We start from the raw sequence: 25,760 nt of genomic DNA on the forward strand, positions 1-25,760 counted from the left end.
TTTCAACGTAAAGTGGCCGTTATTAAACATTAGGTAAGTTTATTTTGTTGAAGTTGCCACTTTCTTTTATGAGCTGGTTTGCTATCAAGACGAGTTGAGACGAAGCGAAAGCCAAATGCATGAAAGGAAATGCAACAGGGCGGCAATCGCGGCGATAGTACTGTAACAGCGGTATGCAACATTAGAAGCTGATATTTACACTCAGGTTTCTCTGTTTTTCCCTTACACAGTCAGTTTTATAGTACGAAATACGTACAAGTTGTGTTGTCATGTCTTTTGGAGACGAAGGCGACTGTGCGGAGCTGGTGGAGAGAGACGATTTCTCAGAAGAGGAGCTCTCGATACCGCCCGTCAAGTATGAATGTGAGTTGATTGATTGATTGAAGTTTGAAGTTTATTTGGCAGAATGGTGTACATGGGGCCGAGGCTAAAGGCGACGTAAATGTCGCTTGACTTGACCCCTGGCTCCCAGGGACACTGTGTACGCTTTCGCTTTCTTCGTTACACAGATACGATGAGCGATGGGGATCGTACTGTCAGGTGCTTAATCATTCTTAAACTTCAAGATCGCACTTGTTTTGCTTGCTTCTAATGTGCGATTCTTTCTTGCTCGGCCTCATCTGCTCAGGCGTCGTGTTTTATGGTGTGTTTATTCAGCACCAATAAAAATAACAGTGCCTAGCAAATAAGCTGATCCTGCGTATGCTGCCGAGGTCGGCGAAAGCTGAATTTTCTTCTGATACCAGATAACCAGCTAAGTGCCTTCGCCTAACGAGTGAACAGTTTGGACGGAACAATTTTAAACTGTTTATAAAGACCAACTGTACTGCAGTCATGGTAATGTACTTTTCCAAGAACAGCATGTTGTTGTTGTGCTGACATTAGATGTTGCGTCAAATGGTCTTCATAAATTTTGACCGATAAGCGAACAATTGTACTTTCGTATTCATAACGTCATTTTTTCGATCTTTTGTTTTACAGACCTTGATCACACTGCTGATGTCCAGTAAGTTTTTCTGTAATTGTACTAAATTCTTCAATCGAAGGCGCCCCCATGAGCACAGTGCCAAATATTTCTCCTTTCTTTTCAGGCTGCACGGATGTATCCTGCTTGTCATGTTTAGTTTGTTGCGGCAGAATTCCCTAGGTACAAATATCAACAGCAAACAGTTTGGGCTAGTGTGTACCCCATGTTCAAGAGTACCATAAATCTACAAAACGTTAACTGTCTTAACAGCACAGTAGGTACGTATAGGGTACTTTGCCACAACCTCCATGACGTAATCTCAGCTAGGCCATTTCTGTGTTTATGACAGGGAATTTGGGAAGTGGCAACATGCTGACTTTTTATGGCACTCTTTAACCTTACTCAAATTATTCTTGTGGCGTACTTTGAAACTTTCTGGTTTCCCTACACAAGCCAAAGAGCATGTGTCACAATTTGCTTCTGCAGCCACTTGATTCTTAACTAGCAACATCCAGGGGGCGAAGATCTTACAGAAGCATTTGAGCAGGTAAGTTCTGCCACTTCATACGGGAGGATGATTGAAATGCCTTTAGCTCCGTTAATTGGCGGAAGAGTAGTGGGGATCTACAGTTATAATAGTTTCTTTTTCATTAGGTGATTGTCATTGTCTGTTTCTACAGGTGGCGGTGGCAATGTTTGCTTACATGACGGAGATCGACAAAGTCGACATTCGTGCCACCTGCGATGTGGCTGCGGAAGGTACGCCGGCTTGCATGTTACTAACCTGCGCATGCATTTTTCTTCTTCGTGGATGTATGTATTTCTTTAAATTTGTATGCTTGGTGAGTAGTGGGGTAGCCAGAAATTGCACTTGGGGCAAATGCATATCTGTTTAAAAGAGCCATGCAGACAGAATACAAGTTTGTTTCATTCAAAAGATTTCGTGTTTTATGGGGCTCCCAGCGCTTGTCCGGCAGGAAATGATGCCATATTCACTGAGAAATTAATCAATTTAGGTTAAAATTTTGGTTGTCCCGCCAAATCGTGTGTTTTCACGACGTCTGCAATGACATCACAAGAGCAGGCCTTCAAGCTAAACTTGGCGTGCTGCGGAGTCTGGTTTACTGTTTGTGAACCTAGATGTCGCCATCATAACATGAAGGGCCGTTTCCTGCCTTTGCTTTGTGTTTGGTCTTATTTGTACCTGGCTTGTTTTTGTTCAGTGAGAAAATAATCGTTTTGTGAAACATGATGTTCGCTCGACAAATATGGTCACCTAAGACACGGTCGGTCGCTTACGCCAATTGGCCAGGGTCGTCTGAGACAACCCCAAAGCACTGCAGTGCTGTGCAGCGAAAACAAGCATAGTGCGCGCAGCACCAGCAGCAGTATGCATCGGTACTTCTATGCTTACGTGTACTTTCGTAACTTCCACTGTTTACCCCTTCATTCTTGCTGCTATAAGCAGAATGTGCCTTTAATTTAAGCACAGGTAGCTCATTCGGTAAGCTTATAAGCCCTGTCTAATTTGCGTTTGCTTTTGCCGGCCTCAGCCAATTGCAGAGCTGGCACGTATGACGCCATAAGTTCTGTTGTGGGAAATGAGCTAGTGGGTTGCATGGTTGTTCCCTTTTTTTTCCGAATTATAAAGCTTATTCAAACAAAGTTTACGTTAAAAGTGGTGTCAGTATGGTTCTAACGTGTCAGTATGATTCTAACGAGGCAATCTTTCGAATGAACCAAACGTTCGTTTTGTCCACGTGGCCCCTTTGAGCCGTGGTGTAACTTCACGTGACATTGCCTTCAGCCTCCAGGCCAGTTGCTCCAACACAAGTAATGTCAGTTTGACTGCATCTGTCACATCTCTTTCACTGCCAGGGCCACTGTAATTAAATTCCTCCGTACTTTGCTGTGATGACCCAGTGTCTTCACAAATCCCCTCAACATTGTTTATTGACACCTGAATTGGGAAGCCCTGTTCTGCCAGTATATCCTGTACTGTACACAGTGTACAGAGTACCCCTTTATACTTGAAAGCCACAGCAGTCACGTTTACATTTGCTTGTGTACAACGCAACAAACAAGAAGTTGTATCTTCCTGACATAGGCATACTAATTTTTTGGCACAAAGTTCGGTGTCTATAAAGACACAAAGCAGCAGTAGTCTCGTCTCCTTTGTTGCCTTTTACTTTTGCATCATAAAGTATCTCTGTGTTGTTTGGGAACTAACCTGCCCGCCAACGTGTTCATTAGGGCGCTTCAATCTGGCAGACAAAAATAAAAGGCATTGGAGTAATGTTTTTATGACTCCGCAAAAATTTTCTATCTGTGCAGCCTGATGCTGAGTGAGTATCGCCGAGTAAGTAACCGGACAGAGCCATTGAAATTTGCATTATGTATGGCTCCTCAAAACAATGTGAATTACTCAGTTGTGATGTGCTAACTTGGTGGTGACTCCCCTGGGTAGCTTAAAAGGTATTTAAAAACACGTCCTAAACACGCTAAATCAACTTGTACAGGTGTGAGGGTATGTGCTCAAGTACACCCATATTGATTGTAGCTTTTTCACTTTCATTGGCGCTGAATGAGGCTGGAAGACAAACCAAAATGCTCACACGTCGGACGGTGCCAAACCAAGGTTGGACACGAGCTCCTGCAACTTGTTCATACTGCGCATGCATGGCCCGTCACCAGGATTACTGAAACCCTCGCGCTCCGTTGTTTGTATTTCAATGTATCACGATAGTACACCAATGGAAAAAAAAGGCTATTTCAAGCCAAAACGAGAAATATCACCCTGTAACGTGTAATTTAGCAGGAATACCTATAATAGTCGGATAGCACAGGGCCATTGTTTTGGTGGGCCCATTTCAAACCTGACAGTGTCAACAAAACACTTGCCCAGCACCAATAAATACGTGTCAACAAAGATGTTTTTTTGTTGTTGTTGTTTTTTTTTTACCTAAAATTGAATGAACTGCTACAAACTTTCGTTGCAGCGGAACAAAAGCCTAAATAAAGCATTACTGCTCATAACAGTCGGCCTTTGTTGGCATGCTTTCTTTGCTTGTTACAGCTGAAGACATGGTTGGGCTGCTGTACCACTTTTTAGATGAGCTGCTGTTTGTCTTCAGTGCAGAGCCGTACATCATCGGGAAGGTGAGCTGTCCTGATGTTCTGTCATGTTTGTGAGCAAAGGCACCGGTAGTGTTGTCCTCACAGCCTGTTCTTTGACCCTACCACAGTGTACGAAAAGTTGGTAATGACAGTGGGTTTGAAAAAGTGCCCTCATGGTTCCCATTAGTACCTGCACAAAAAGTGGCTACATTTGCCGCTGCATATGTTGTGCAGTACTGCTTCTTTGCCGAACGTTAGCACCGCTTAAAAATAAATTATGCAGGCATTCCAGCTGAGCAAAACAGGCACATCGTTTGTTTCAAAATGTTTTAAGGCATGTCTGTCAAAAAATCCTAGGTGCACCTAAAACAGACATGCAGGAAATTTCCTTGTGCAAGTTTACTACAAATCACGGGCGCACAGGTGCAATAAGTATGCCTTCGACCGTGTACCTGTGCTACACGAGCGCTTGAAATGACATTTTTTAGTTGAATGACCTTCGAAATTTCAAGTGCTATTCAAACTGGAAGGAGTTGGGCAGATCTACACGACAATTCTTAAAGGCAGTTGAAAGTTTCCACATTGCCCGCCATGTTTTGGGGTCGTCACTGCTGCCATGTTCCGTACTTTGCAAAAATTTAATTTTAGACTTAGAATGAGCAATAAAAGGAGTTATTAGTGATCAAATTGATAACAATCTACAAGCACGCGCGAAACATGCTCTGACAACCAGTTTTTTTTTACTTTTCTTTTCTTTTTTTCACAGCACCGGTGTTAAGAGTACCAAGTTACCTTGTGATCGTAGCGTGAGTGATAGAAAACAAAAACAAGTGAGAAATTATGAAGATTGTACACTCTAAACCCCAATTTTTATTTGTAAATAATTGTTTTTGTAATTACGGCATGCAGAAACTGCTCCCAAGAGCACGACCGTTCGCGTTTCAAAGGCTTTTGAAAACCTCAAAGGTTCTCAAAGGCCTTTGACTTTTGACTCAACCTTTGACTTTGACTTTAGCTCCCTCGACTCAAATGGCATTTCAACCAAAGGCCTTTGGAAAATGTTGTGTAGCAGCTCAAAGCTGCCATTTGAGTAAAATGACATTCGACTCAAAGGCCTTTGAAACGCTCGTGTAGCATGGGTATTAGCCATTTTAGTGGCTTCTTGGTGGCAGAGTTCTATCTCCTGTTGATAGATAGGTGGGCTCAGTGCATCAGTGTGGTTTCCAACCCCCATCAAAAGGCAAGTCTGATCACACATTGCCTTCTTACATCGCAGCCTGTATGTCTGAATTGACTCTAGCACTTCAATATTCGTTCAGCAAATCTAAAGTTTGCTCCGCTACTCTTTGCACCCTGCTGGAGGCTAACTTATTGCCATTTCTTTTTTTCTTTACAGAAGGTCAAGATCCTTGAATTTGACAAGGAAGCCTTCAGGATAAAGGCGAGAGTGTAAGTATAGCCTAGCACTAATAAAAGCACCGTGTTATTCGGCGCCCCTGTTTTTAGAGTAGCTCTAAACAATTCAACCAAGGCCATCACCTTTATCAGCTTAAGCCTTCGATTACGCTTTTCAGATTGCCTTACCCTGTTTATCTTTGCTGGTTACAGATATGGTGAAGAATTTCAGCTTGGAAAGCACCCCCAGGCAAGTACCTGCTGTCTGAATAGAGGCGGCTGTACACGAAATACATAATCTCCCCAAAATCACTGAGAAGTTTGGCAAGTTTCAGGGCTCTGTCAATCCTGCTCTGCGCAAGGGAAACCCTCTCACAGTGGTCCTGTAATTCAGCATCTCATTAATTTTATTGCCACCTCATTTTGCTCAGCAAATTACTCATGCATAGGAGCATTATCCCTTGTTCGTGCACTTGTAGCCTCTCTGTTTGCTTCAACAAATTATCAGTGCTGAAGGTAAATTTAATTGTTGAAAAAAACTTGATGACATTAATTTTCTGTACTCAATTCTGTGCACACAACCTCGATTCTCGAGACTTTCACAGGCGTATTTTTCTTGCATTTACTAGTTCTATTTGGTAGCTCTGCCCCAGGAGTGAAACAGCTGTCCAAATGGCATTACATTGCTTTATATTCATCTTTGGGCTTTAATTTCATTGTCTCGAATAGCTTTGTCCACAGCACACCCTCACTTGCCTTTTTAAGTGCAGAGCACTTTAGGGCCACGCCTTGTCGTCGTAGCTCGCTCGCTGGACTCAAGTAGAGCCACACGACATTCCGTCATAGCGCCTGTTGTCGCGGTATAACCCAGAGGCTTCGAAAGCCAAGTGGTTTATACAGTCATAAGTGTTCGAAACTCGTGAACCGCTGGTGCTTGTACATCTCCCCGTTGTTTAGCGCAAAGAAAACTGTAGGTACATTTGAGGCAGAATATACGTAACTAACCGGCAGCGCCCGCATTCATTCAGTTAGGAATGCTCGTTGGGTTGTTTTTTACGATAGTAAGCGAAAAAAAGTGGCAGTGCAATGCTATCACGTGCGGGAGCAAAAGCAAGCACAAAAAGAACAGAACTCCCACTGGCGCAGTTTCAGGCAGGGGGCGCGCGAGCACTGCGAAGGCGGGAAATTTGAATTGTTGCATTGGGTGGTAGCGGTGAGTGGATAACGGCACTACAGCCCATTATGGCGAATCACTGCTCTGCACTTCCGGCATCTTTCACATTGAGTGGAACGGCTTTAATTTTTGTGTGTGTTTGTTTTGAATTGTGAGATGTACTGGATCATTTCTTTTTCATCCCTGAACAAGAGTGCATTTAATAGTAGCAATGTTCAAGGAGGCAATTGATTGTAAGCCATGCGCATGGTACTTCTACCACAGCGCGTTTGCGTTCAACATTCGGTGTTTCCCAAAGCATTGCGAAATGGCTGGAGTGTAATGGCCTAAGACAGGCGTTTGCTTCCTGTTATGAGCTATTGCAACCAGCATAAAAAAGTGAGCACGTTAGTGTTGGCTCGTACTTAAAGGAACACCGAAGTTTAAAAGCAAGTATGCCTGTTGTGCCGGTAGATTAGTATTGTGCATACAACATGCCACTCGCCATAAGCAGAAATGGTTCACTGACGCAGAGAATGCCAAAGAGGTAAAAGCAAGCATCTTTTTCCCACACACTTTTTGCACTGTGATTTGTGACATCGCAAAATCTGAATAATGTAACAGGATTGATGCACCTTGTCTACACTGTATTTCTTAAAACCGAGCAAGGTGAGGGCATTTCAAAGTGAAACATCTGGCAACTCCCACTTAGTGCATGTTCGCACTGAGGCATAAACCTCAGCTAGTAAGCGTCATAAATAGGCCACTGCCTCACTGCCACAGCTTTGTTTCGAATTCAGTGAAATGTTTTTCTTTGGGTTACAAGCACAGGCAAAAGGTATTTGTCGGTGGCATGTCCAGTGCGCTTTTTATATATACAGTGGAACCCCGATTATACAGCTTTCTTGGGACCGTGAAAAAGCGTAGTCAAATGCGGGCGTCATAAAATCCGAACAGTTACGCCTATAAATTAGTTTTGTGCAACAGCTTTGCAAGATACTTCAATGTAAACTATTAACTAATGCTTTGCAGGGCTCATAAACCGAAATCAATAAAAAAAGTAAATGCAAAAGTGATAATGCAGTGCAGGTGCCAATCACGCTGTATTTAAACAAACGTTGTACCACAGCCCACTGCCGCGATTCCTGCCAGCCAGTGCGAATCATGGCACTTGCAATCATGACAAACACATGTGAAAGCCTAAGCCTGTCAGCGTAACCTTGTTGGCGATTCACTGCCGAGTGGGAGAAATGAACACCTGCACACTGCCCCTGCAACCGCTGGGCAGCAAGGCAAGAAGAGACGGCAGCAAGGAGTAGGGGGAAAGCGATTGTGCAGAGGAGCGGGCAGCTGCTGGAGGGAAGAGAAACGAAAGATGAGAAGGATGAAAAAGCTGTGCAAGAGAGAACCAATTGAGCGGGCTCCAGGTCTGCAGAACAGGCCCGTGGCACTTTCATTTCGTCCGCCGGTCGGTCTCGCGCTTCGTACTGGTCATCAGATAACGCAGGTCAGGCAAGAGATCACATCGAATAGGCGGTATTCATTGAAAAGTGCAGCTGTCAATTTCTTCACTTGGCAACACTGGAAACGGCCGCGGAGATGGCGCGGCTTGTGCCACTGCACCCGCACGCCGAAGAAAAAAAATACCGGCGTGCATCGTCTGCTCCGTTTCAACCCAATTCTCAACAGTGGTGTCAACAGAGATGTTATTAATCGCACTCACATTGGAGTTGGGGCACTACTTTGCGTTCAGTAGGGTAGAGTTTGGAACGTCCAACACACAGTGTGCTTAAGCACGGACAAGTACCGCCATCCCGCGGAGCCCGACGTAACCAGTAACGGCGCACTCACATGGTTGCCTGAATGAATACCAGCTATAACTGAGGTTTCCAGATGTATTTTTTCTACATGGACTTCGCCAGACTTGGCCAGTTTGTCGTAAAGCCCGGGGACACATAAACGGGGTTCCGCCATATTTCATGTGGTCTAAAAAGGAAAAGTCAATGTGCCGGTTCTCTTTTCTTGATTCCTGTAGTTCACACGACTGTGCGTGCTGCACGTCATTTCAAGCATGTTCAGATGTATTTATATTGTGTCCATATGCAGGAAAAGAAATGTATCGACTGTGGTCTGTTGCCTCTTTTTCAACAGGGTACTGAGGTGAAAGCAATCACGTACTCGAACATGCAAGTCTGGGACGAGCCTGACCAACACGAAGTGTTTGTAATTATTGACATATAAAGTACTAGTTTTATGAAAGCTTCTGATGCTTTTTACACAGAAATGGGCTCGATTTGATATCATAACAGTTCAGGAACATTGCTGTAGGATTGATCAACCCTTGTAGTTGCTTGGCAGCACAAAAGAAAAAAAAAAAACACTGCAGTCATCTTTTGGTTCTTATCAACCAAGTGCATATGTGGAATGCAGCACTGATTTTTTAGCTTCAACTATAACTTTTTACGTCAACTGCAGAAACATACAAGTTCAATAAACTTTTACAGTTTCTTAATTGCAGATGTTTATAAAATGACTAAGGACGCCTAAACAAGCTTACAAATAGTTATAAAATGTGCTAGTTAATTTTTATGCTAACTGTGCTGCAGTTGTATTTTATGTGTTCTGGTAAGAAAGTTGTGTATAAAATAATGCACAAGGACATACATATTAGAACAACTGGGAAATGCTGCTATTCTATAACCTTTACAAGGTCATGCGGTTATAACTACAACATAGCAGTACTCGACACACCTGTAGGGCGCATTTAAACATCTACTTGAACTGACACACTTTTAAAGCAACTCTTAGTTGTGCTAGAGCATTCACACAATTATACAAATTGGACAAAGCTCAGCATTGCAGGTGGATCTGCACAAAATGATATTTAGACTGCTTTGATACTTCAAACAGTCAGGTATTGAGGTAAAACCAGCCATTACACTCCTTTGCATGGGTTTTACAAATAATTTATTTTAGTACAATACTCGGAAGTGGGAAAAAAAGGTGGATGACAAACACTGGTGCATGGAATGGTTTTTCTAGGTCAAACTCGCCACACCACCCTACTCGCTGTCTTGTGTCTTCGCACCTTCCTTTCGTTTCCGGTTGCGAAACCTCTTCCTCTTTGGCACCTTTGCGGAGGCCACCTCTGCAGACGTTGGCGCTGGCTTTTTCTTCTTTTTCCGTGCTTCTACGGCTTGCAATGCTGTAGCATCCAAGCGCACCTTGGGCAGCTCTAGTGTCCCCTGCTTGGTCAGGTACTTGCCAGAAAAGCCGGACGGGAACAGGGGCTTTTTCAACATCTCCGACAGCTGCATCTGCATCGCCTTGAGCCTACGTTTTGTGTCGGCCCGTTTCTTTTCGTCCGTGTTCGAGAGCATCCGCTTGTCAAGCTCAATCTCCATCTCCCTGGCTGCTCGCTGGAGCCACGTGTCCTCGTAAGTGCTTCGCCGCGCTCTGTGGCTCTCCGCCTCCAGTCTTCTGGCGAGCTCCACACGATTGCGCACTGCCTTGAGCATGTTCAGGTCAACAGGAAAGTCGGGAAGATCTTCGTCCCTGTTCAGGGTCTTGCAGATCTTGCGATAGAGGTGTAACTCGCGCGGTTCCATCAGCATGACGCTGAGCCCACCGCTTTTGGCACGCGCGGTGCGCCCGCTGCGATGGACGTAGACCTCGGCGGTTCGCGGGACCTGGAAGTGTATAACGTGTTCGATGCCTTGTATGTCGAGGCCTCTCGCTGCGACATCCGTGGCGAGGAGGAGGCCGGACGGGTTGTCCCGGAAGCGGTCGAGGTTTTTCAGTCGCTGCCTCTGTTGCATGGAGGCATGCAGAGGGAGGGGGCATCGCTGGAGTAGGTCTAGCACCGACACCAGGCGGCGCACGCTGTCAATGCTGTTGCAAAACACGAGCGTTCTTCCCGGATGTGCCAGGAGGAAGTAGTACAACCGGCTGTCCTTTTCCTCGACCGAGGGGCACACGATTCGCGACTCGCACAGCGATTCGGCTGTACCCAACTTCCGAGTCAAGTCGACAACTTTTGGCTTGGAGCTTATCCCTACGGTGCGCATGAGTTCCTCCAGTTTATCTTTCTCGGAGAGCTTGTGCTTTTTGTGCTTGTTCTTCATTCGGCTCGGCACGTCGTGAACCATGGTCAGAGTCGCCGAGAATATGAAGTTCTGCCGGCGACTCTTGGGGGCGTCCTCCGCGGCGGGTGCGTTCATCATGTCCAGAAGGTGGGTCAGGTCTTCAAAGTGACCCTTCTCGACCATGCGGTCGGCCTCGTCAATGACCAGATAGCGGACCTTGGTCAAGTCGGCGACGTGGGGCGCTCCCTGATCGACGAGCTCCCACAACCGTCCGGGCGTGGCCACCACGATCTCGGGTTTACGTTTGAGCAGTCTCAGCTGTTTCTCCGCCGAGAGGCCGCCGACTACGTTCACAATGCGCACGTCGGTGTACTTGGCTACATCTTGAATGTGTCGCGTTACTTGCATTGCCAGCTCCCTCGTAGGGGTCAGGACCAGGGCCTGGAGCGGCAAACTGGTGGCCCCTGAGGATTCACGTAGGCGTGCCTTGCGCTCCATGATGTGATGAAGAAGGGGGATGCCGAAAGCCAGCGTTTTGCCGCTCCCCGTCTCGGCGGCACCCATGATGTCCATATGGTCGCGTATCGCCGCGGCCAGCGTCTGCGCCTGTATCTCAGTTGGCTCGGTAAATTTCAGTTCAGCCAGCGCTCGCAACACAGCGTCAGGCACGTAGCAGTTGAGCCACGCAGACATGTCGGGAGAATCTAGCCGGGATTTTTTTTCTTCCGGGCCGGTGTCCTGTTGTTGGATGCCCTCGGCATTATCGGAATCATCGTCCGTAGAGGTTGGTTTGCTCTTGCTTGCAGTCTGCTTACCTTTGACCTGGCGTTTTCGCTTCTTCTTCTTACGAGGCCCATCGGAGACGCCTCGAGACTCGCCCAAAGTATCCTCTTGGCGCACTATGTCATAGCTGCTGAGTTCTTCGAGGCCAGAGAAGCCCTCCCACTCCAAGGTTTGAAGAGTGGATGAATCTACCTCAACGGGTTTCCACTTGGCTTTAGATCGGATGACAACCGATTTCTTCGTCATTGCACTCACAGAAAACTGTGCACCGGTAGAAACGACAAGCCGACAAGTAACACCGCAACAACGGCAACCACGTGCGTAAACTTCACGCGGCTTGGCCTGGCTGTAGCCGCGCTTAAACTTGAGAAAAATCTAAACGAATAAAGGAACACCGCAAGCGGCCGGATTTTACATTTAATGTTATTTAGACAACTCTACAGCTGTTTTTAATGTGGTTAGTTTTGTTGCGGCTGGCAAAACGCTCTTATTACACCTTGCTTATCTCCCCTTCTCCTCCACCACCTCTGCCCTCTTCCTTTACGTCGACCCTTTCCCGCTGTCCTTACGTGGTGTGAGCCGTGGTGCGAGTGCTCCGGTTAAGTTCAGCGCTGTTAATACGATCGTTAATCAGCTGGACAGGAGTGAGGGACCAGCGCATCGTCTTGCCGCCGAGCTACTTTATCCTCAGGAATCCCCACCAACATAAGCCATGGCTCCTTCGCAGAAACGGCAGGAACATCTGTACGCCGGCGGCTACGTGCCGAACGAAAGCCGCAGCCGGCGCGGTATCAATGCCGTACTCCTCGGGCCACCGGGATCCGGAAAAGGCACGCAGGTAAAACTACGCTTGGGGATCATGCTTGGGATTACTTAAAATTGTCGCCGTGGCTAACAGCGCTATATGTGCCGCAGGCCCCGAAGTTAAAGGAAGCGTACTGCGTCTGCCACTTGGCTACCGGTAAGTGCTCCTGGATATTAAGGATTATCAGAATTCTTTTTCTTGTTCGTTTCGTCCAGTAGTCCTGCCGGCTGAGGCGGAGACTGGTTGAAGTAATTCACGTCGTCTGAAAGCGATGGGCCAGTAAATTTAATGTTGTTTACTCGACCATAAAAGTAAGCGGAAGGAAAATTCGAATTAAGCGGAATTTCGAAATAATGAAACTATCGAAAAGTTCACCCTGCATGTCGCGCAATCCGAAAATTCTCAAATGAAAAACAAAAACAACACATAAAAGAAAGGTGTGGATGATGTTTCTCCGTTCCTTGCGCTAGTGAGGAAGGTCATGGAAGGCGTGAAATTACGTGATTCCTTCCAAACCAAATCCTCATGTATTGCTCGCAGATTTGCGTTGCGTTGTTTAGTTGGAGGGATGCAGAAGCCAGCAATTGCTATCTTTTTATTTAATTTTATCATCAGGCAGCACTATCATGAAGTCTGTGCCTTGCCACAGAGTTCTGGTAACGTCCTGGATGGACGGGGGAAATTTGAAGTTATTCGACGCGTAGCTTGGAAGATATATGGTGCCCGTCTGTGTCTGACTTGGGTGCTTGAAAAAGCCTCCGAATTGGCCGAGTTCATAGTGCTTGACTATGAAAAAATGCAAAGTGCATAATGCATATGCAAAGCGGCATAGATGATTCCCAACGAAAAAGCACATGGGACACTTAGAAAACATGCGTTTCCTATCCATGCCGTTTCATATCTGAAGTTAATACCCTGTTGGAAGGTACGACGTTTGGCCAATGCCCTGCAAGGGCATGTACCATCACATGGCTAATGATAATAATTTATAGCTCTAACCTGAGCACACAAAAAGAACGAGGACTGAACAAAGACACGAAGACCATTGCAGTAATTTCTTGTGACCATGGCCTATGATTGATTCTCAGGGAGTGTAACACTGACAGATGACACCGTCAAATGAGCCTACTCAATGTCTGGTGTCAACTGTTGCCCTTCTTGGGGCTTAGGACAAGCCAACGAAGCCTCTGTACAACGGAAGTTTTTTGGGGACACCCTCCCATCTTTCAGAGCCGTGTTAGAACTCATTAAGTAAGAAGTACTTATGTTATGCCACTTGAGCGGCACGCGTGAACCATTGTATCGCTCGCCACATGACGTTAAAACCAACTTCTTATACGGCTGCCACCCCCGCAAGGGAAGATCCTGGGCTGCACAAAGATCAGAAAAAGAATACAGAGAAAAGTGAGGGTGTGGGCGTATGAGTAGATAGTGGGGGCCACTTAAAAGCAGATGGGGTGATAAGCTCCAGTGAATTCAGTACTTGATAGCACTGGGAGGGTGATAACCCTGAGGCAGCAGGGAACGATGACAGTGCAGGAGTAATAAGTCGTCACAGAGGCGGGGGGGGTGTCTTTATGAGGCAGGAATTGACCAAGCCAAAACTTGCACAGGTTAGCAGGTTATCACGGAGTGAAGGATGACAAAAAGAAGCATGAAAAATCAGAGTTAGCTGCACTTTTGATGGAGCTACAAAACCTATAATGGGGGTGACAAGCTAAGTGTGCATTTTTGTGTGTCGAAATGAATGTGCACCCCCGCAATTCACTCCTCCCCAAGGGTGAAGCAGCTGATGTGCCGTTGTCCCATTTCAAGGGGGGAGGTCATTATTTCACTCCCCGTTTGCCAGATGGCACTTGCCACCATCTCTTACGAGGAGCAGTATCACCCCATTCAGCATCTTTGTGAAAAACAGGTCATGGTGATGATATTGGTGCATAGTGATATATGGGTGTGTGGGAACGTTATTGCTCGGAGTCGGGCATAGATAATATGGTTACGGGGCATTCATTGCATTCCCTGCAAAGAGGACGGTACATGTGCTGTGCTACACAGGAGTCATCATCAAGGGGGTCTGATGACGATGGTGAAGCGTGTATCGTTTGTTCCCTTGCTTGCACGGTGCTCTCTTCCACCGTGTCTTCTATAATAACCAACCTGTAAATAAATACTGTAAATACGCCTTTGCAAATACTGCTCTAACCTGCATCAATATTCTGTAAGGAAGCGTAATGTTGCATATTGTTGCAACTGCCCTGTCTGTTTCTTTTGACACAATCTTTTTTTTTTTTTTTTTTACGGTTTTCAGACTGCAATTGTATGCATATATGTCTTACCTGCTGCATTTCTTGTTTGCCTACATGCAATATACCCGCTACTCCCTTGAATGTTTCGGCCTTGAGAGTACGTAAATAAATAAATGTGCTTGACTTTATTGCAAAAGCGGGTGTTCGGGGAAAAGGGGAGGGGGGGTGGGGGTGCAGTGACACAAGTGAATCCTTGGTCCCCACCACACACACAAATTTTGTTGCTGGCTCTGATAAAGAAGGAATGCAACTTGTTAGTGAATTTGATGCTTCTTGAGCAACTTCAGAAGTACACGGTGTCCTGTAAAGACCGCGGGTGTGCGTACATAGTAAGAAAGCATGCATGCGTGCACGGCTCTTATGTCGGGCTTGATATCGAGAGTCTTGTTGTTCCAGGGGACCTGCTGCGAAGCGAGATCAGCTCAGGCTCGCAGCTGGGGAAGACGCTGAAGAGCACCATGGACGCGGGTCAGCTGGTCAGCGATGACGTGGTCATTGACCTGGTGGCCAAGAACCTGGACAAGCCGGAGTGCAGCAACGGCTTCCTCCTCGACGGCTTTCCCCGCACCATTGTCCAAGCTGAAAAGGTGCCTCACTGGGCTCCCTTTGTGAACCCCTGTGGAGTCGATTTTTCTCACTCTTGCACAATGGGCCCTTTTTAAAGTATCGATCTGTGCCTGTGCTACTCTTGTACCCAGCACCATTCTCTCTGAGCCATGTAGACGAACAAGTGTCTTTTCAGCTGGATACCTGGACAGAGCTGTTATTGCCAGAGTTACTCAATGTATACTAGTTGCGAAACTCCCCGCAGGCCCCATATATCAAAAGTCGGTACCCAGTTGACGAGCCTCTCGTCTGCCGGCAGAAAGTTGAAGTAGTACTAAGTGCTTGCGACTGCTGCCATAAGTCATAAAAAGAAGAACCGAGCAAAGATGAATAAATATTACCTAAGTTATGTTTTCTGATTTAGAAAGCAAGGTTTATTTTATTAAGGGGGTACGGGGGTCTGAAGACAATTTTGTTTAATTTTTAACTAAACTCTATGAAACTTGCCAGTCTTGCTGCTTTTTTTCCCACTGATTTTAAATATGCCATTATTGTTTTAGCCAATTAGTTTCCAGGGTAATTATAGATAATTAGCCATTTTTGGAGAAACAGTAGATAAAACAGTGTTGGCCGTAAAGATGTAATCTTCATAATTTCTAATTCTATGAACACTGGTAAATGCATTATAGGAAGCGGTTTTTGATGCACTGCTTGGAACTACTTTTACTGTAAAGCACATTAAACTTTAGGGTTTGAAATGGGCATTCAAAATGGTTCCTTCCTTGCCACTGGTGCCACCCAAGTTTAATGAGCTATAAAATTAGTTCCGAGCGATGCATCAAGAAACCACTTCCTATGGTGCCATTTACCAGTGTTCATAGTACTAGTCTATTAGAAAATATCAAGATTACAGTTTTGTGACTGACACTGTTTTGTCTATTGTTTCTCCAAAAATGGCTAAGTATTTCTAATTATCTTGGAAACTAATTGACTGACTCATAAAATACTGGCATATTTGAAATCACTGGGGAAAAAGCAGCCCGATTGGCAAGTTTCGCAGAGTTTACTGAATATACAAAAAAAGTTGTTTTAAAGGGACAGACAACCGATTTTTGTCGCGTATATGTTCTCTAGCTCATATGAAAGCCAGCGTTTTATATAGCCCGATAACCACAAGCAATTTCTAAACAAACTGGCGGAAATAATTTTAATTTGGCAGCAAACTTCCTGAAATCGGAAGGGTGGCGGTTCGTAGTGTCGAAACTTGACACTACAATATGTGTCCCTGTCACGTGACCTGCAAACCTAGCAGCTAATGTAACTACTGAAACGTTTATTTACGTATTGAAAACCTTTTAACACAAGTATTTGTACAAGGTAAAATTGCATATGTATTTCTAAACATTATTCTGAAATTTTTAAAGACACGCCGCCCGCCGTCGCTGGGTGCCTCTCAGCATGCCTCTCAGTGTGGCTAACTGAGCATCCTTGGCCAGAATCAACGGCAGCGTTCAGTAAACAGACCCAGTGAAGGAGCTTTGACGATTCTGCCTGAGTCAGGGGCGTTTGTTCTGCCAAAATATTTTATTTCAGTTTCCAAATACGCCAACGGCAGCTTAAAAAAAAAAAAAAGAAACGTCGCACCCGGGGAAAATTGAACTTCCCGCCTCCACAACTACCTATCGTCTATCCCAACAGATGGCGCATTCGTGCAAAATAGACCGTTGCATTAAAAAAACACATAAAGGAACAGGAAAGCCTGCGGTTCAAACTTTTTTAACTGGGAACAACTTTTTAAATATCGTTTTTTATTTCGCATACAGACAAAAGTATGTTGCCGAGCTACTCTATGTCATGGTTGCCAGCACTGGTTTTGGGAGGGACACATACGGCTCGTAGATCAAAAAAATTCGATTTAAAAAGTTCTAGGGCGTTATCAGCAAAACCGTTCCTCGTCAAGGTGCTTTAAGTGATGCCCTTTCATTTGGGATAGAGAATATATACTCGACAAAAATCGGTTGTCTGTCCCTTTAAGACCCATGTGAGGCGAAGTCCAGTTTTGGTTCCCTATGTGCCACTCCGCGGTGCACTTTCCTTTCAGCTTCGCAAAGCAGGTGGGCTCGCACTGCCGGGATTATGAAGCGCAGTTTCACGACTGGTGTATGTATTGAAAAACTCTGATTATTGCTTTCTAGGGGCACTACATGTTTATGTGAGCACGCATGGAACATATCGTTACCTGTGACAGCATGTTATAAATGAAAGGGGCAAAAATGTCGAGGATGACCACGCAGAAAACACGCGGCTGCAAGTTAAGCAGTAAGGCACTGTCAAAAAAAGAAAAAAGAAAAAAAAAGAAGCTTCTCCCACTGCAGAGATTGTCTCAGGGGTGTGCACCTGTTTCGGTAGCCTTTGCAGGAAAGAAATGGATGATAAATGGGTGTAGAGCAGAATTAAGCGATGGTGTATCGAGGCACAGGTTTCTGGACTGCGATATCTTTAGGAAGCAACCTTTGTGGGGATTGATTCTGAAGAAGAGTCTATCACATCGCCCCGATTTCAAACCTTGGATGCATTCTTATGTTCACTACACCTTACTGAAGCCCTGTTCTTTTCAGCTTCTCAGAAAAGATTTGCTGCTTTATTCGGCAACTGAGCATAGGTGCAAAGGTCACATTAGTATGTTATCCTAGTGGTTGCACTTAAATTTGCTGGATTAGGTGTCTCTAAATGTTAGCTGTCTTTTCTTTTGTTTCTTTTTTTTTTTCAGTGCTGTAGCTAATATATTTTGCATGTGCCTTTTTATAGCCCTAAGGGCTGTTTATTCATTTATTTATACCGCCAGCCCAATCTTGGGTTGGTGCAAGAGGGAGAAATGGCAACACAAGCACATTTTACGAGAAGCATTGCTCACAAAACAAAGGCATACAATTTTACTTCAGAGGGCTGTTTACATTTTGAAAGTGTACCTTGCCTAGTTGGTCCAGCTGCATATTTTTGTATGAAGCATCGTCGCACCAACCAAGCTGAAGGATGCAAAAAACAAAAATGTTTTTCTGCAGTCCTGCTGCTACCATAAAGGGACACACAGCTGCTCAAGCTCAGACAAGAACATGATTCTGAGTAGTAACATTTCTAGTTTTAGCATGACTATGGCACCTGTCTTGACTTCAATGCTCAAGCTTAAATAAGCGCTGGGTGTTTAGTAGTTAGGCTTTTAGTTTCAGCCTGACCATGACGCCTGTCTTGACTTTATCGACACCACCAAGCAAGATGATGTCCTTTGAAGTGATCGTTCTGCAGTTCAGCTTTCAGGTTGAACACCATTCTCTCGCCATTAATTGTGCAGGAATTTTCGGGCAAATGCTATCTTTACCTCCTTGAATTATTCCATACTTCGCTGCATATACTGTATGAAAAACCAGAAGAAAAACTGCTATAAATGTCGCTAATAAACAAAAAGATACAATATAATTAGTATGCCAAGCTTCGCTGCATATATATGAAAACCAGAAGAAAAAGAAGTGCTAAAAATGTCACTAATAAAGGAAAAGATGCAAAATGTCATAACAACATAAAATCTGGTGTTGCCACATTGCTGCCATCGTCGTGTAATGGCGCATTTTTCCAGTAATTAAAGATGCGTGTAGTTAATACATAACCACTGCACGGCGTTGCTGGTGCTGCCCTGGAGTTTCACAATGAAGGATTCGGCTCCAAGCTTGCCAACCAGAGAAATGTACCTTCAGTCGACGACCAACGTTACGGACGTAAGGGCAAAAATCTTCGAGTAATCAAGCGTTGCGAGGGTTGCACTGAGACATTTATAAGCAGTTCCACAACCAATGTTTGAATAGTCAGGCAGTCCATCAGAAATTTGTCAGTGGCAGCGAAGCCTTTTTGCGTTTGGAATGGGTAAATTTACACCCTTCCGTATGTTTCTGTTTCTACGTATGGTTCGACTTTTTAGCTGGCTGGTTGTAACAATAACAGAACGCATTCTTCGTCTTTGTTGATAGCTGGACGAAATGCTGGAGAAGAGGCGCACACCCCTGGACTCCGTGATAGAGTTCGGCATCGACGATGGCCTGCTTGTGAAACGCATCACGGGGCGCCTTACGCACGTTCCAAGTGGCCGATCTTACCATGAGCTGTTCAACCCGCCAAAGAAGCCCATGACCGACGACGTAAGTAGAACTGAGCTCTCGTCACTTCATTCTTTCTCTCGTTGATTTATCCATACGAAAAAAATTACAATTGTTAGCTTCCTTGAATTAACTTTTGCTCAGGTCGTTCTCTTGCTTGAAGGCGGCCGGTCGAATAATAGCTTCCGTACAATTTATCATCATCATCATCATCATCAGCCTAACGCCCACTGCAGGACAAAGGCCTCTCCCATTGATCTCCAGTTATGCCGGCCCTGTGCTAACTGTGACCAATTTATCCCCGCAAACATCTTGATCTGAGGCCCATCTAACTTTTTGCTGCCCCCTGCCACACTTGCCTTCTCTAGGGATCCACTCGTTTGCCTTTAATGACCAACGGTTATCTTGCCTTCGCATTACATGCCCTGCCCACGTCCATTTCTTCTTCTTAATTTCTAGTAATATGTCCTTAACACGCGTTTGTTCCCTGACCCACTCCGCTCTCTTCTTGTCCCTCAATGTTGCACCTACCATCTTCAGTTCCATCGCTCGCTGAGTCGTCCTCAATTTAAGTTGAACCTTTTTGTGAGCCTCCAGGTTTCTGCCCCGTAGGTGAGTACCGGTAAGATGCAGCTGTTATACACTTTCTTCTTCAGGGCAATGGTAGGCTGCCATTCATTATCTGAGAATGCATGCCGAATGCACTCCACCCCATTCTTATCCTTCTAATTATCTCTGCCTCATGGTTGGGACCTGGGGTCGCTACTTGGCCTAAGTATATATATTCGCTTACCACTTCGACTGCTCCACCAATTTATAGAAGAAGGCAAAACAAACTGTGCAATTATTGTCGTGGGTTCGCACAAAACATAATGATCCGCTCAGGTCCTGCACCACACACGCGCACTCGCTGACGCTCAAAACGCTTGACTCCCTGGGCACAGTCCCTCTGGCCCCCGAAGCCAGACTACTTGAGCTGTCGGTGTAGGATGTCTTGGCGCTGCTCAGTTGCTCATAAACATGGCACTTGCAGGGTGTCAGAACGAAATGTTTTTCGTTCCGGTTTCTGTTTCGTTCCATAAATTAAAGTTCCGTTCCGTTTCAGCTCCGGAACGAAAAAAAAATAATGGTTCGTAACGGTTCATAACGGTTCGTGTTTGCGTGGAAAAAATTTAGATTTGTGAAATTGTTGAAAAGATTGAGAATTATGAAATTTTGTTAAAAAAGGTGAAGTCATGCCTAATATGTTATTGAAAAATATAATTTCTGAGGAACTCATATAGTTGTGATGTTATTGTTAAAAGTTTAAAATGGTCTGTCTCATGGAACACTGTAAAACTCTTGTTTTTAATCTTAAAAAAGATTGTATGAGAATAGGTAGCAATGGATTGACATCAGTACCTTCAGCAACCCCCCGATCCTGGCAAAGGCATAACAGCACGAAAATTGGTGAATATTAATGGCACACATTTGCATTGGAAGCGTCTTTTTCGAAAAACTATTAGAGATAATACTGCCCTGCCCGAAACTGTTGCTTCCGCTGCTTATGAAATGTTTTCCGCTGCACTCTCGCAGCACTTGCGTACAAGTGCAACATGAGTTGTAGCTGTTTGCATTGAGTGCGACTGTAATCTGCTGTTCGTGCTGGTAGTGGTGTATGTTCACACCAATGGTTGTATTTTTTCCTCATTGTTTTTATCTTGTTTTAGAATATTAGTGTTTATTATACATGCATCACACCCCCTAAACAATTTAGGGCTAATGTAGGTATTTTATTAAACTAACCAAATAAATAAACAAATAAATAAGGCCGTGACGTCTGCATCGCAGCCAGATGACCGCAGCAATCAAGCGTGGAGCTCAGCATTGCGCCTATCGGAACAAACGGAGAGAGTATGGGAGCAGGCAGCAAGCCTTCCGAAGGAGCCAGAAAGACGAAAGACGATTTTATGCCAGAGAATCAACGCAATTTTCCGTCTCGCTGAATGAAAATTGAAATGGTTCCTAAAATACCTGAAATTGCCACTCAAACCGAAAACCGAAACGAAATTTTTTTCGGTTTCGCTCCTGAACGAAATAATCAGTATTGTTACGTTTTCGTTTTAGTTCCAGCCAAAAATGTTGTTTTTTGTTTGTTTGTTTTTCGCTTCTGGTTTTCGTTTGGTTCCGACACCATGGGCACACGTGACGGCGAGCAACAAGACGACCGTGGGAGCACGTTTGCCGAGCTCCTCGATGTTGGGGCACAGAGGTCTGAAATATAAACACAGCACTGAAGGTGAAATAAAGTACCCAAGGAAAAGCAAGATAAGGGAGGCGGACGGATCGTTTGCCTACACAAGCAGTTGCTAACACAAGGGGCGAGGACGCTTTTACGCTTAAACTTTAGGAATCACTCGCACACAAACCACTGCGTCGTTCTGTCTCAAACTTAGCAGGAAGCTAACATTTTACGGTATACTTTGTTTAACACCAAGATTGGAGACTGCACCTGCTTGTTTATTTTTTGTCAAATAAAAGCAGCTTTCGCTTATCGGGCCGACACCTACAGATGACCGTGTTTGACATATTGTGCAAAAGCGGAATCTTCCATCCGTGCCGGTTCATCGAAGGGGAAGCATTTTTTTAGAACCTATAAATATTACTAACGGGGTCATCTACGGTGGCTGGCCCCGCAGGGGAGATGGTTTCTATTCGATTTCAAAATCTGGCACGAGCGGTTGTCTGTTCGGGAGTCTGGCAAAACAGGCCATAAACTGCAAGGTTTGTGAAAAGTTCGAGGTTGAATGACCTAATGGCTTAAGCGGAATCAATATCTAAATCTTTTGTACAAGTATCGCAATGCCCCTTACATAATATTCTCCCCCTCCAGGTTTAAGCCAGAAACGTGCATCCTATCCACCATCTTCGAAGGTGACCTACATTAGTGCAGAAAGTTTTGCAATCTAAAGTTTAAATCGAGTGAGGCAGTAAAGAAGAGCGGAAGAGGTTCCAGTTTACATTTATAGGTGGAATTCACCAGGGTTTGAGATTGAGATGTAGGGGGCGGTTAGCAAGTGTGAGAATCATGATCCTTATGGGGAGGGCACAAACGTGTGAAATAATTCGAGTACTGAAAATGGGATCTACTGGCATGTGGAATAGGAGTGGAGAGCTGTTGGAAGCCATTGAGAGAAGTCTTTGTTCACTGTAGGCTTAAAAAAAAGGAGCTGGTCAGTGGGTAACTAGTGCGGTGGCAAGCGTTTACTTGAAGTACCGTATTTACTCGCCTATATGACCCCCCCCCCCCCTTTTTTTTTTTTCAGAAAAATCGGCATGAATTTGGGAGGAGGGTTCATTTTGCGGGAATAAGTTGCAACAGTTTGACAAGTTCAAATCTCATACAATAAATATGCTGTTAGAAGCACTGTAAAAACTTTACCTTTCTAGTAAAAACACGTACGTAATGAAAATTTTTTTTTTATTCCCAACATGCTTGTGGCCCCATACTCGCCATGGCTGTCCTCACTGAAATCGCTGGCCACTTTACATTTGTCATCATCCCACAGTGCATCATGTTGCGTGCTGTCAAGGCACTGCAAAACTCTTTTTCCCACACTGGGAAACTTTTTCTTTGGGCCCACGAAACACACAACGATCACTTTTCATAGCCCAAACCTCTTGTTTTCGCCAGTAGCGTACAAGCACTGGGTCAACACTGAAGTGCCGCCCAGCTGCGCGGTTTCCATGTGCATCAATGCATGCTCCACCACCTTCAGTTTAAAACTCGCTCTGTAGCTCATTTACTGGCCCATCATACGCCACGCACCAGGAGCACAAAAAAAATGTCGGAACGCAGCTGAAGAAACCATTGAGCGTAATGGCGAAGTTGCGGAACAGCACAGAGCAGGGAAGGAGTGCGGAGTATGTTTGGTGCTTTGCTTTGACGCTTTGTTAGCTTCCATGGTGCTATACACAAAAAGATTTCTTTTGTGTTCAGCAGGTGGCGGCACTCTGCAAGCATGCAATTTTTAAATTGTGAGCGACGGCATTTGCGCTTGCGTCTCCGGCCACTGTTGCGATTTCGTTTTGTTAGAATGCGTTTTTACCATTTCTGCACGTACTGTGGCGTGATATCAAGTTACTGCGATCGTCTACGGCATCAGCAACCATGCCGAGATAGACATATTCCCACTGCATTTTTTATGCAAGGTGACAAGAAAGTAAATTCTCAATAAAGAAAGTGTGTTGGGGGGGGTCCTTACGCGAGTAAATACAGTAAGTCAGCGACATCAAAAAGTGCGTAAAAACGCTCGAAGAACTTTATTGCACGTTCGGTGGCAATTGCATACGGTTTTGCTTCAGTTGTTGTGCATCTTCACTTTTTGTGCTGCTATAAATGTGTTCAAATATTTTTTTTTCCCCTGAACTTGTCCACAGATCACAGGAGAAACCCTGGTACGCCGAGCTGACGACAACGCAGACGCGCTCAAAAAACGGCTGGAGGTTTACCACAAGCAGACGTCCCCGCTCGTAAGCTACTACCAAAAGCGGGGCCTGCATACCCGGATCGACGCCTCTTTGCCGCCGCCAACAGTGTTTGAAAACATCAAGAATGTCTTTGAGGCAGCCAAGACCAAGGACCACGTGATCTTCCTCTGACGATGAATCCTGTTATGGCATCAGGAAGAGTAAAATCAAGCTCATTGTGACTACATTCGCGAGTGCCAAACTGCGGTTTGGGTGACGAATAAACCGTGATTTGCTAAAAACTTCCATGAAAGACTACAATGGGTTTCTCTCGGTCATTTGCATCTGGCTGTCCGGGGACTTTGAGGCTTCCAGGGCTCTTGGAGATGATTAGCTTGGGAAAGAACTGCCTTAAGATTGCTTCTGTTCGCTGATTTACATGCCTTTGTCAAGGTGAGTAAGGCGTGGGGTGTGAGAGCAGCAGTTGGTGTACAGGGCTGTCAGCTTTGGAGATTCCAACTCAACACTGGTTTCATATTGAGTTACAGAACAAATTCGGGCAGGTTGCTAAAAGCATTATTGCTGCGTTTTTTTACTGTAACCACAGCCTAGTATGACATAGTCACAGTCCTCTGGCAGATAATGGGTCTATTCACTGAAAACGAACATCCTTGTCTCCTTTGCCATGTCACGTTTCAAGGTAGTCATCAGGGGTGAAGAGTTTTGTGGCACAAACTGGCACTTGCCAAGATTGCAAGATGCGAAAGAAGGGTGTATAATGAAGCCTGTTCCCAAGATTATGCAGTTTACTAATACCTGTCAATATCGGCCACCTGGTTGAGCCTGTATGTGCCGTACATTGTTGTCTGGACAGGCATTAAAGAAAACAATAGTGATGATAGCGCAATCGATTGACGCCGGGTTCATATCACTAGGGGCCCAGGTTCGATTCCAACCAAGGGGAGCATTTTTTATTATGTATTGCTATTATTTATTGCACCATTTTGCCACAGGGCATAGGTAACGGGAAAACAATGGGCAAAGCAGGGGTACGACACAGAAGGAAATAAAAAAAAATTAATGTGATGGGGGCGCACTACAGGAAGCTATAGAGTTCAGTTTCGGAAATTAATTCCAACAGTTTCATGTAAAGTGGGCCGCGCGTCCACCGATGAATATCGGGAGGGCGGTCTGGGTGATGTCCTGTGGGCCCCATGTGTCGAGCTCGGGCTGGTTGAAGCACTGGATACGTCCCTAGCAAGTGTTCCAATGTCTCCTTAGCAACAGGGGCGGGGCAGTAGGGGCAGGTCGGGGAGGGATCTGCAAGTCTAGAAGTCCACGTGGCTCTTGTAGCAGGCAACAGTGCGACGTCCAGGCGGATTCTCTGAAGCGCGACCTCTTCATGGCGGGTTAAGCCGCCAGGAAGGTCTTCGATTCCCGGCCGCGGCAGCCGCTTTCCTGATGGAGGCGAAAAGCAAAAACGCCCGTGTGTACGAGATTTCGGCGCACGTTAAAGATCCCCAGGTGGTCAAAATTAATCCGGAGTCCTCCACTACGGCGCGCCTCATCGCCTGCGTTGCTTCGGCGCAAAAAACTTCACAATAAATCAATCAATCAATCAATCAATCCAGGAAGGTCAGACCCACGCGGAGGGAGAAGGGCACATGTAAAGCACGGAAGATTATCTTTCTTGATGAGTAGTGTGTCCTCTAGTGACAGCTGCAGAAACGGGAGTTGGTACACCATTTGCTTTTTTTTCTATTGTGCACTCTCAACACCTGCTCGTCGGCGCCTTGCCTCCTTGCCACTTTCTCTCACACTGATTTTATCCTCTCCACTTTTCTGCGCCGCGTTTTGAGCGTTGCCATACACGGATCGTGTAACCCGAGCTTCAACAGCTAGTATTTGTTTTTGTTTAAGCTCTTTTACCTCATTTACTCTAGTTATTTCCTTACTTTCACGCAGTTGGTCTGCTTTCCTTGTCACTTTTTTTTTACCTAATTTTAAGG

At 45.2% G+C, this 25,760-nt stretch overlaps 3 protein-coding genes across 3 annotated transcripts; 2 read left to right on the plus strand and 1 right to left on the minus strand.

The window, feature by feature from the left end:
- Positions 1-106: 106 nt before the first annotated feature.
- On the plus strand, positions 107-8,916 carry Archease (protein archease). Its single transcript, XM_077703393.1, has 9 exons — positions 107-363; positions 982-1,006; positions 1,092-1,102; positions 1,483-1,514; positions 1,648-1,726; positions 4,044-4,126; positions 5,481-5,533; positions 5,693-5,729; positions 8,784-8,916. The coding sequence occupies exons 1-9, from the start codon at positions 270-272 to the stop codon at positions 8,871-8,873; spliced, it is 504 nt and encodes a 167-aa protein (XP_077559519.1). The 5' UTR covers positions 107-269; the 3' UTR covers positions 8,874-8,916.
- A 660-nt stretch (positions 8,917-9,576) lies between these two features.
- LOC144174613 (ATP-dependent RNA helicase DDX24) lies at positions 9,577-11,921 on the minus strand. The gene has a single exon (XM_077703390.1). It carries the CDS (start codon positions 11,744-11,746, stop codon positions 9,695-9,697), a length of 2,052 nt encoding a protein of 683 aa, XP_077559516.1. The 5' UTR covers positions 11,747-11,921; the 3' UTR covers positions 9,577-9,694.
- Positions 11,922-12,032: 111 nt separating this feature from the next.
- Ak2 (Adenylate kinase 2) lies at positions 12,033-24,053 on the plus strand. Its single transcript, XM_077703392.1, has 5 exons — positions 12,033-12,338; positions 12,416-12,461; positions 15,008-15,198; positions 19,177-19,344; positions 23,722-24,053. Exons 1-5 carry the CDS (start codon positions 12,213-12,215, stop codon positions 23,941-23,943), a joined length of 753 nt encoding a protein of 250 aa, XP_077559518.1. The 5' UTR covers positions 12,033-12,212; the 3' UTR covers positions 23,944-24,053.
- Positions 24,054-25,760: the final 1,707 nt, after the last annotated feature.

The sequence above is a fragment of the Haemaphysalis longicornis genome, unplaced genomic scaffold, assembly GCF_048455015.1.
Source record: "Haemaphysalis longicornis isolate Haplotype H1 unplaced genomic scaffold, Haemaphysalis longicornis Haplotype H1 scaffold_3, whole genome shotgun sequence".
NCBI lineage: Eukaryota > Metazoa > Arthropoda > Arachnida > Ixodida > Ixodidae > Haemaphysalis > Haemaphysalis longicornis.